Here is a 12,218-nt window from a genome sequence, read left to right as displayed (position 1 = left end):
CTGTATGAGGTATGATACTGCTAATTATGCCACCAGTCATCTGAGGCTCATTACTGGACCAGGTAACTTTTCCCAGTGTTTCTGCAGTAGTTCCAAAGATGGATTCTGTGCTGTACTGCACTGGTATCTTGTTTCCCAGTTTGACCAGGTTCTCTACCATCTTTATTTCAATAGATTCACTGATAACACTATCCCATAATCTGAGGGTTTGAGCCAGGTTCTTGGTTTTGTCATACTTCATGGTGCATTAAAGTTCCAGGCATTGTTCTGCTATTGCTGATTTAGTGGCCTGTCTGGTACATCTACATCTACATGATTACTCTGTAATTCACATTTAAGTGCTTGGCAGAGGGTTCATCGAACCACAATCATACTATCTCCCTACCATTCCACTCCCAAACAGCGTGTGGGAAACGAACACCTAAACATTTCTGTTCGAGCTCTGATTTCTCTTATTTTATTTTGATGATCATTCCTACCTATGTAGGTTGGGCTCAACAAAATATTTTCGCATTTGGAAGAGAAAGTTGGCGACTGAAATTTCGTAAATAGATCTCGCCGCGACGAAAAATGTCTTTGCTTTAATGACTTCCATCCCAACTCGCGTATCATATCTGCTACACTCTCTCCCCTATTACGTGATAATACAAAACGAACTGCCCTTTTTTGCACCCTTTCGATGTCCTCCGTCAATCCCACCTGACAAGGATCCCACACCGCGCAGCAATATTCTAACAGAGGACGAACGAGTGTAGTGTAAGCTGTCTCTTTAGTGGACTTGTTGCATCTTCTAAGTGTCCTGCCAATGAAACGCAACCATTGGCTCGCCTTCCCCACAATATTATCTATGTGGTCTTTCCAACTGAAGTTGTTTGTAATTTTTACACCCAGGTACTTAGTTGAATTGACAGCCTTGAGAATCGTACTATTTATCGAGTAATCGAATTCCAACGGATTTCTTTTGGAACTCATGTGGATCACCTCACACTTTTCGTTATGTAGTGTCAACTGCCACCTGCCACACCATACAGCAATCTTTTCTAAATCGCTTTGCAACTGATACTGGTCTTTGGATGACCTTACTAGACGGTAAGTTACAGCATCATTTGCGAACAACCTAAGAGAACTGCTCAGATTGTCACTCAGGTCATTTATATAGATCAGGAACAGCAGAGGTCCCAGGACGCTTCCCTGGGGAACACCCGGTATCACTTCAGTTTTACTCGATGATTTGCCATCTATTACTATGAACTGCGACCTTCCTGACAGGAAATCACGAATCCAGCTGCACAACTGAGACGATACCCCATAGGCCCGCAGCTTGATTAGAAGTCGCATGTGAGGAATGGTGTCAAAAGCTTTCCGGAAATCTAGAAATACGGAATCAACTTGAGATCCCCTGTCGATAGCAGCCATTACTTCATGCGAATAAAGAGCTAGCTGCGTTGCACAAGAACGATGTTTTCTGAAACCATGCTGATTACGTATCAATAGATCGTTTCCTTCGAGGTGATTAATAACGTTTGAATACAGTGTATGCTCCAAAACCCTACTGCAAACCAACGTCAATGATATAGGTCTGTAGTTCGATGTATTACTCCTACTACCCTTCTTAAACACTGGTGCGACCTGCGCAATTTTCCAATCTGTAGGTACAGATCTATCGGTGAGCGAGCAGTTGTATATGATTGCTAAGTAGGGAGCTATTGTATCAGTGTAATCTGAAAGGAACCTAATTGGTATACAATCTGGACCTGAAGACTTTCCCGTATCAAGCGATTTGAGTTGCTTCGCAACCCCTATGGTATCTACTTCTAAGAAACTCATGCTAGCAGCTGTTCATGTTTCAAATTATGGAATTTTCCATTCGTCTTCCCTGGTGAAGGAATTTCGGTAAACTGCGTTCAATAACTCCGCTTTAGCGGCACAGTCGTCGGTAACAGTACCATTGGCACTGCACAGTGAAGGTATTGACTGTGTCTTGCCACTTGTGTACTTTACATACGACCAGAATTTCTTCAGATTTTCTACCAAATTTCGAGACAATGTTTCATTGTGGAACCTATTAAAGGCATCTCGCATTGAAGTCTGTGCCAAATTTTGCGCATCTGTAAATTTTAGCCAACCTTCAGGATTTCGCATTCTTCTGAACTTTGCATGCTTTTTCCGTTGCCTCTGCAACAGCGTTCGGACCTGTTTTGTGTACCATGGGGGATCAGTTCCATCTCTTACCAATTTATGAGGTATGAACCTCTCAATTGCTGTTGCTATTATTTCTTTGAATTTGAGCCACATCTCGTCTACAGTTGCATAGTCAGTTCGGAAGGAATGGAGATTGTCTCTTAGGAAGGCTTCTAGTGACGCTTTATCTGCTTTTTTAAATAAAATTATTTTGTGTTTGTTTCTGGTGGATTTGGAAGAAACGGTATTGAGCCTAGCTACAATGACCTTGTGATCACTAATCCCTGTATCAGTAATGATGCTCCCTATTAGCTCTGGATTGTTTGTGGTTAAGAGGTCAAGTGTGTTTTTGCAACCATTTACAATTTGCGTGGGTTCGTGGACTAACTGCTCGAAATAATTTTCAGAGAAAGCATTTAGGACAATCTCAGAAGATGTTTTCTGCCTACCACCGGTTTTGAACAAGTATTTTTGCCAACATATCGAGGGAAGGTTGAAGTCCCCACCAACTATAACCGTATGAGTGGGGTATTTATTTGTTATGAAACTCAAATTTTCTCTGAACTGTTCAGCAACTATATCATCGGAGTATGGAGGTTGGTAGAAGGAGCCAATTATTAACTTAGTTCGGCTGTTAAGTATAACCTCCACCCATACCAATTCGCACGGAGTATCTACTTCGACTTCACTACAAGATACACCACTACTGACAGACACAAACACTCCACCACCAATTCTGCCTAATCTATCTTTCCTGAACACCGTCTGAGACTTCATAAAAATTTCTGCAGAACTTACCTCTGGTGTTCCTTACACCTTATGTCCATTATTGTGGTGCTTTCACCAATTTAAGACATATTGCATTCACATTCGCAACATCATCGCAGACAGAATGGGGAATGCCTCGCAATGGATACCATGACAAGAAGCAGTGACAGTGGGCTGGTCAACAAAGTGACCAGTCTCAGGAAACACATGATGAAGACACCGAGTTACAACATCAAAATTTTGGTTATTAGTTAAATCTTGAACAGGTTACTCTTTCTTCTTGAAGTATACAACCAGTTTGGCATATTGGCAATAGTATCACAGTACATATCCACCACTGTGAAGTTTTTGTCAACAGGAAATCACAAGTAGAGCATAACAGAAACATTCTCAAATATGATACTAGATGGAGAAATGACTCACCTTATCTGATATTCCCTCTCTGGAGACATTATCTTGTAGAAGCATTGTCTGTGCATGCAGAGACACTTGCATGTTTGCAAGAGCTGAAGTTTAATACTTGTAGTACCACAGCTACTGCCAGTGTTTCCTGGATGATCCTCAGCAGATGAACTGGATGAGAGAGTCCCAAAACACCCCCCCCCCCTTTCTCCACAATCTCCCCCATGTCCACTCCCACGGCATTCCCCAATTCCCTTGATAGAAAACCCAAGGTGTGATTCAATGCATATTTAGAGTGTGTGGCATGTGGGAAGATGTATCATTAATGGAACCTCAGAGATGCTGGGTGACTTCCCTGTGTAATTAGGCTTGCAGCGTGTGGGATTCTGTGGTGTCAAACAAATAAATCCCCAATTCTCATAGGACCATAATGGATAACATGAAATAAAACACAATGAATGAAGAGGCCTCAAACGTACAGACACTTGGGCTGAAACCTATGATGGAAGCTGTTTCCACAAATGGATCAGGTGACAGACCAGTCGAAGAAGTGGAAGCGGTCACTGAGAATTTGGACCAGTTCTGGATCAGATCCTTGTCTGGGTCGCAGAGGAGGAATTTCTCAAAGAACAATCAGAAAAGGAAGGTAAAGAATGGCTTCCTAAACGTAAATAGAGGGAATTAAAAGGTCTTGAAACTAGGAGCTCCAAAAAAAGACTTCCTCAGAGTGAAGGAGGTAATCAGACCCCTTCTGCCTCTATGACGGGGAACAAGTGAACAGGGGAGGAGTCTAATACTCCCATTTCTCAGAGAAATATGGAAACACTCCTATGCTACTGCAGTCTCTGTTTTCAGAAGGGTGGTTATCCAACAGGGACATTCACTGGTCAGCATTACCTCACAGGAGATGGAGCTTTTTCAAGTGGATGTCTCCGGGACAGTTGGTGGGGACACAAGTCCAGGATCCAAATTCAGGTCAATCTGTCTGGACAAAGGTGCCTGTATCTCGGTTGGCGAGAGGATGGAAACAATGGATCTGCTTAAGGAGATGGTGCCTATGATATCTCCATGGCAGGAGGCACATGTTGCTGGTCAAGACAGCAGCTGAGCTCTTCAGGACTCTGCTTGACAAAAGTGGTGTAGAACCAAAAGGTCTTGACAAGGACCACAGGGTAATCGTGTGAAAGGTTATATCGGATGGCCAATGCTTGTTGTGAAAGTCAGCTAATAATCCCTGGTGACAATGTGAGAACAGGACCTGAAATTGTACCTAGGGTTCTCACAGGTTGCTGTCAGGATAATCAGAGACATCGGAAGCAACTGTGATGGCAAGTTTGACACTGCTGATGTTGCAGATAAACGTGCAACACAGTAAAGGGGCAGCTGCCACTTGGTGTTGTCATCTGGAAAGACAGGAGGTGGACATGGCTCTAATCAAGAAACCCTTTCTATATAAAGGTGACATTTCAGGCCTTGGGAAACTAGAGATAAGTTGATTTATGCTAGAAATCTTAAGAAACCCTAGAACATGCATTTATGTCAAAAATGGAATTTCATTCATATCAGTGGAAGGCTTTGCTCCAGGGATTTGGTGACCATCAGGATGAAACAATGTGAGGAAGAAAGTATGAGGGAAATCATATTGGCCTCAACTTACCTTCCTTCCGAGGACAGAACTCCTTTCCAGGAAGTGAGGAGACTGGTAGACAGCTGCTCAAGCAGGATGAACGACTATTGTTTGGTTCTGATGTCAGTGGCCACAACCTGGTGTTGGTAAACAGTGATGCCAACAGCTGAGCACCTACTTGAGTTTCTACTAGAGAATAATTTGGAAATCTTCAGGAACAGAAGAAGGGAAGAAACAATGGACATAACTTTTAACTTTTGGGTCTACTCTAATGGGTAGTTATGTCAAACAATGATGTGTGGCAATGTGGACACCCTCATCTGGCCACAGTAGCCTTGCTACCCACCTAGTGTTGAGCAGCATTGCCCTGTAATTTAAAGTACTGTCCAGGATCCTACCTTGTACAGATTTTGTGAATCGTGCCAATGAAGAGAAAAAAATCCCTATAGATGATTCAAAATACACATTTGCATGTAAAATTAGGGATTATCGGGTAGTTAAATTGCCACCACATTTTCCATCCAGTTTGAACATTTTAGGATTAGGAAGGATTGGTATTTGAAAAAGTGAAAAAGATATTTCGGCCTTTCTCTAATAATGAAGACAGTTCATCAACTTCATCTGTTCTGCAGCAGAAAGTTAAAAAACATATGGCTTTGAAGAAAGACTGGTTAGAAAACAAAGATTTTTCCATGTCGTTGATGAAAGCAAATGACTTCACAATAAAGTGTTTCATTTGCCCCTCCATGTTTTAGATAAAATTTGAAGGAAGATAAGATAGTCATCAGAAAACACAAAACTCATCCTGGCACAACAGAAGAATCATAAAAATACAACAGTCACAACTTTCTTTGGAAGAAACATATGTGTGAAGAAGATGGTGTAACACATTCTGAAGTTGCACCTGGTTACCACAGTGTAAAGTGTGACCTTAGGTACAAGTCTCATTGCTGTATGAAATGAAATTGTATCATTTCTTGTTTCCAGACAGTAATATTCCACCTGAAATTAAGCAATGGCTATCTCAGAAAACGTACCTGTCCCACACATTCAAGATGTAGTCATAGGCGATCTTCATAAAGCCTATTTTTCTGTGTCTTCAAATACTTCAGACTGAGGAAATACTAAAGCTTTTCCATGCACAGTTCAGTAGTTTGATGTTAACAACAAGATACATCAGAGATTGCTAAATTTTTATGGAGATGCCAAAGAAATGTGCAGATATTTTCCATGCAATTCTGAACATTACAATATATAATGGCTTTCATCTGAGTAAGTAAGTGCATACAGTGCTGACATTGCATCAGAAAACTACGGCAAAACCAGTTCAGTTTTTGTCTTATTGAAAAATGGAAATCCATCGATTTTGATGGTTAATTGCAACTGCTAGGTCATAAATACTACTATAAAACATGATCTTAACACACATCATTATGATGTATAGGCTTTAGTTCTCAAAATCTACAATGAGTTGGCTCTTCTGCATCAAATGTTCAGTCACTGAGAGAATTTCCAGAGTTTGTGGAAGTGGAATTTAAGTAAATATTACAAAATGTCCATACAAGCTGGCTGTTGCTACTTCCTACAGTTGACAGACCTGTATACTTCTGCTATTCCATCAAAGTAATATGCAAGAAGGATTCTTGAAGATCGCTTTGGCAGTTTGTGACATCAAATGGGGAGCATGATGCTGAAGAAACTGAAAATCCAATTCCTGAATTACATTTTGCTTTCTGCAGCACACGTTGCCCTTGTTTGAAACTGGTGTTAGAAAACTGTAAAACAACTCAGTTACTTTAATTGTGTTGGACAGAATAAGGGAACTTTTTGCTTTCTGCAATATACTTGCAAGCTAGAGAGCAGGAAACAAAATAAATTCTTAGAAAAGAAAGTCCATGAAAGCCTGGAGAAAATACCTTTGAAAATGATGCATAATCTTTCTTGTCACATTTCATTGATCATTTGTGTTAAAACTATGACTTTTCTGAGAACACTGTGTTTAGTCTGCTTGCAAGTTTTTTGTTTAAAGAACAAGAAGTGTTTCATCTGCAATGGCAGCATGTTTTGAAGGTTACAACAAATTGAATCTCAACCTGGATGAAAATCAGATATACAACAAGTTCTGTGTTTTGCGGAATGCTTATGCTAGACGTGATAAAGGTAAACCAGAAGACCAGATTTTCGCAGGTTTCTGTAAGCAGCAGACCATAGTTGACTTAACCCATTTGCAATTGCTTAAGCTTACATCATTCATATTTTCAATTCCTACCAGTGACTCATTTGCTGAGAGAATCTTCAGTAAGACAAAGAACCAGTGATCAGAAAGAAATTGGATGCCCACGACCTTAGTGAAAAGGGAACTTAAAATAAAAGTGAACTTTTGTGAAAGATGTGGTGACTTCACAAATTTTCTGAAGGACAGAAGGGAAGCAGCAAAGAACAACATAAAATATGCATTCATAAATATAAAACAGTGACCATGTTATTGTTGGACATTTTCTTCAATATTCTTTCTCTCTGTTTCTTATCTGAACTTTGAATTGAAATTAATACATTGCTTGTAAACGTTCATTTAAAAATTCATTTCATGTTAAATGTCAAATCTATACATTACAAATAAGCTTTTCTTTCTTATTTTTGTTTTAACACAATATTACAACTAAATTTTATAACTTTAGAAATTATAGGTACAACAAATTGGCTCCATTACTAACAATATTTGTAGTAAACTATTAGCATTTACATCTCTCTGTATGTTCAAGATGTTGTCCAGTTCAATGTTTCTCGAAAGGTGAATCCTTAGATCACATGTAAATTAAGTTTGAAGTCGAAATGGGTGTTAAACAGACTATAGTCTACAGGAATCCTAGGAAAATGCACAAGGACCAATACAGGAAGGACTTTAATTCATGCTTATCTGAGGTCAAAACTCCAATAAGAAACCCAATAGACTGAGGAAATTCCTGACACAAATCCAAGAACGGCCAGGAAAGTGTTGTGCTGACCACCTGCCCCTCCATATCCACACCCACTGACACCTATCGATCAAGGCTGATGCGGTGGTCAGTCGGTGCCATTGTGCCTTTCGAGGCTTGTTTGGACAGAGGTTGAGGAAATGGCAGGTCCAGTGGCATCTGCCATTGCGACCTCACATTTAGAAAACTGCCCAATCACCAAGAAGTTCAGAAACAAAGATTTACCTTGGTGGAACAACAATAAAGAATTGTGAAGGAAGCAGGTAAGAAGACTGTTTAACTAAAAGGAAGAAAGGACAACAGATAAAATATCGGTCGGCCCTTGCTAAATAAAATCTTGCGATCGAGTGAGAGAAGCTTGTCTTCGTGGCAGGTGTTCTCTGGGGAAGTGAAAGGTACAGCTATTTGCGCTAGACTTCTTAAAATCCTCACTAGAATGCTGACTAATCCAGGAGCTACTCTAAGGAAGGAGGACGGTGAGAACACGAGGATGGCGAGGGAGATGCTGGACGTGCTCCTCGAGACACACTTCCTTTGTGCACTCTGGCAGATCTCTCAGAACAGGAGTTAGTCTCTGAGAAACAGTGGTGTACACAAAATCAAAGGGAAAACTGGGAATCTGCCAGAGAAAGTGTCATTTTCAAAAAAGTCCAGTGGGAATTGGGAACCTTTCAGTGATGCAAGTCACCACTCCCCGATGGAATCTTTCCAGCTGTACTGTAACAAGGAGAGGGTTTAATTAATTTCCTATGTTGACTATTTAGGGTCAACTTAGTGACATGAACCATTCCTAATGCTTGGAGGAGAGTGAGGGTTGTCCTAATTCCTGATTCAGAGAGCACTGATCAGACCAAGGCTAAGGATATGAGACCAAACAGTACGTCCTCTTTTCTTCTAAAGACACTAGAAAAACAGGTTAGGGGAGAAGAGGTTAACTGAGGTTCCTCTGCATGTAAACCAAAATGCACATTGACTTGGCAAATCACGTGAAACAGCACTTCACCAGCTTCTTGTGAGTGTGAAAAAAGCTCCACACTTTCACCAAACAGCTCTCTACATCTTCCTAGATATCGAAGAGTCTTTTAGTGATACAGCCTCAGAATCTATGGTTAGAGCATTGAAGAACATGACAGATGGATTAAGACCATGCTGCATAGAAGAAAGGTAGAAGCCAGCATCATGAATGAAAAAATGTTTATCAGTACCATCAGGGGATGTCTGCAAAAAGCAGTTCTGTCCCCACTGCTGTGGAACCCAGTGGTGAATAAACTCATTAAAGAGTTTGCCAAGGATACACAGATGGCTTAGTCATGGTAACAGTTGAAAGATTTGCTAGTACTCTTAGAACAGTGGCACACTGTGCACACCTTGCGGAAAACTGGTGCATAAAACAGGATCTAAATGTCAGTCCCAAGAAAACTGTTGTAGTACCATTTATGTCAAAGCATAAACAACATACATACTGGAATCTCAGATCCTCGATGAAACCATAGCAGTAGACAGAGTAGTGGGATATCTGGGGATAACCCTGGATGCTAAACCGTCATTGACCCCTCACATCAGAAATATGTTGCAAGGTAAAAAGTACTCTTCTGAGCACTAGAAGGGCCTGTGGTAAACAATGTGGTGTAAACCTCAGGAGCATGTGCTGGATATACACAACTGTAATAAGACCTGTGATAATTTATGGGCCTACAGTATGGTGAAATAAAGTAGAACAGAAGAGGGCTGATAAGGAGCTTGACAAAGTGCAGAGACTCCCCTGCTTAGCTATAACTGGCAATAACTGGAGCCTCTTACGATATCCAGAAATTTATTCTGGTATAGTGAGTGTGGTAAATATAGGAATGGTCAGGGAAATTCCAGGTGATCATACAGAAACTTCCAGCTGCCTTAATAAACCTTTCAATATAACAATTGGAGGGAGGGAGCAGAGGATGACGAAACCACTACACCTTACAGATGACAGTCTGGTTTACCGACTGGCTGAAAACAGACAAAGACACTGAGGCTAAAGTATACAGGTTACATCCTAGACCAGAGAGCATTCTTCCTAGCCACAGTATACCAGGCAGGAATATTCACTATCAGAGCATGTACGGAGGAGAATTTGTGTAGGTGCTATGAGAATCGTAGCGCCTGCATTATTCAGACAGCCAAGCAGCTCTGAAGTCATTTCAGCCCCTGAAAAAAGATCAAACTTTCATTGCAGAATGGTATGAAGATCTTTTGAGACAAGAGAAAAGTAACAGGGTAAACCTGCTGTGGGTGCCTGGTCACTCAGGAATCAATGGCAATAGACAAGCTGCTAGACTGTCCAGTGAGGCAAGATACTCCATTTATTGGACAGGAACCTATTCTAACTACCACTATAGCAATGGTAAAATAAAAACTACGTAGCTGGATCAGGATACAACATGTAGAATATTGGCCCACTCTCCAGAAACGAAAATGTGGCAAGCTAATGTTGCCAAAGCCATGCTTCTATAATCCCGAATTTGAACAGCGGACAGATTAAGCTCATGATAGGACCAATGACTGGCCATGAGCTCTAGAAGGAAAAACCTGCACATGATGGGCGTAGAGGAAACTGCCCCTAAGTGTAGACTATGAGGTGTGTGAGAAGAGTAATGATACTGATTTTTTATCTACCAATGATTTCATTTTTTTTTTGAGCAACAATATTGTCGCCTTCAAGTTAGTTCCCTTTGGCGGCTATACACCAGTGCAGTCATTGCCAGGCTCGGTAGCAGTGCCGGAAGGCTTTAGCTCATATGGCGTTTAACATGTCGGTGACATTCTTTTGTATGTCCTTCAGAGTCCCACAGTGATAACATTTTAAGAGATTTTTCAGTTTTGGGAAAAGAAAAACGCCATAAGGACTCAGATAAGATGAATAGAGGGGCTGTGGAAAAACAGGAATGCCTTTTGAGGTAAAAAATTCTGTGATGGAAGTGGCCCTGTGACATGGGGCATTATCATAAAACAGCATCCACTTGTCTGCAGTGTCCAGTCTCATTTGAGTCACTCTTTTCCTGAGCCCTTTGAGGACATCTTTGTGAACCACTTGGTTGACTGTTTGTCCTGGAGGCACACTCTCACAAGAGCACATACACATTTGACATTTTTGTTGATTTTTTTAAGCTGAAGGTCTCCGTGAGTGAGGTTCATCATCAACATGAGCTAGCGTTCCAAAAATGGCTTGCACCAGTGAAAAACTTTTAATCTTGATAAAGAATGTTTCTCGTAGGCCTGTTTCAACTTTTCAAATGTCGCACATGTGGATTCCCTAAGTTTAACACAAAGTTGATGGCATAACTGTGCTCTAAATTCTATTGTTCTGTTTTTGTAAAACACCACAGAAACGCCAGTTCTCTGATGTTACACTCAAAAGTAATGTGGCGGCTGTATGTAGGTGAAACTCAGACTGTGCATCTGGAAGGGATGAACCCACCGGTCTACACCAGCAGAACTATACAGCCTTGCCGAGATTTATGTGATGACACTTCCCGTGTAGAGATGTACACTGATTACTCGGGATGCCCTACCTTCTCCCAGTCAATAAAACATTTCATCTAGTCTGTTGTGTTTTATGTTCTTTGATCTTGAATTACAGAATGGCAAACCATCCAGAATATCCTTACAATGAGCGCTACTAGTTCAGAGAGAAGAGCATGACAGACGAACGTGTACGGATGTCTCTCTTCTGAAGATTGTAGAGCCATCTTGGGAGAAGCATGCAGGAAAGAAAACGGCTCTGGAAAACTAATTGTAAAAAGAAATGAAAAAGAACTGCCACTGTTTTTGTATCAATAAAGAAAGAGTAGTGATTAGACCTAGTCCTATTCCTGAATTTCCTAAGTACCTAACCTTTTCAACTTCAGTTTCAAGCAGCATTTTAACCTAGGAACATGTCTATCAAAACACAAATACATGCCAAGACAAAATTGCTACTAGTTATCATCATAAAACAAGTGACAGACTGTAAATTATGACAAAGTATTAAAATGACAGCTGAGAACAACATATTACAGGGTGTTAAGCATCCTATTTTACTAGACTGTATTTTGTCCATGAATACAATGTTGAGGCAGATTTTTACTTCTTGATCATTTATAAAGTGATCAAGAAGGATATCCTTTTAATGTTTTTCATTTATTCATGTCAGGCAAACTGCACCTTGTTACATCCACTACTCACCACAACGACGTAAAAATTGCCCTATTACTACTGATATGACCACGGTCACAGTTATATACACATCT

The 12,218-nt window shown here is 40.6% G+C and overlaps 1 protein-coding gene across 1 annotated transcript in view; it reads left to right on the top strand.

The window, feature by feature from the left end:
* LOC124770431 (aldo-keto reductase family 1 member A1-like) overlaps positions 1 to 11,672 on the top strand; it is a gene marked incomplete at its 5' end in the record, with an annotated part of 63,575 nt that extends 51,903 nt beyond the window's left edge. The window contains one exon of the mRNA XM_047249215.1: positions 11,570 to 11,672. Coding sequence (XP_047105171.1) covers positions 11,570 to 11,612 — 43 coding nt within the window. The remainder of the gene's footprint in view (positions 1 to 11,569) is intronic.
* Positions 11,673 to 12,218: the final 546 nt, after the last annotated feature.

This window comes from Schistocerca piceifrons, unplaced genomic scaffold (assembly GCF_021461385.2).
Source record: "Schistocerca piceifrons isolate TAMUIC-IGC-003096 unplaced genomic scaffold, iqSchPice1.1 HiC_scaffold_831, whole genome shotgun sequence".
Lineage (NCBI taxonomy): Eukaryota > Metazoa > Arthropoda > Insecta > Orthoptera > Acrididae > Schistocerca > Schistocerca piceifrons.
This window is presented reverse-complemented; position numbering and strand designations above follow the sequence as displayed.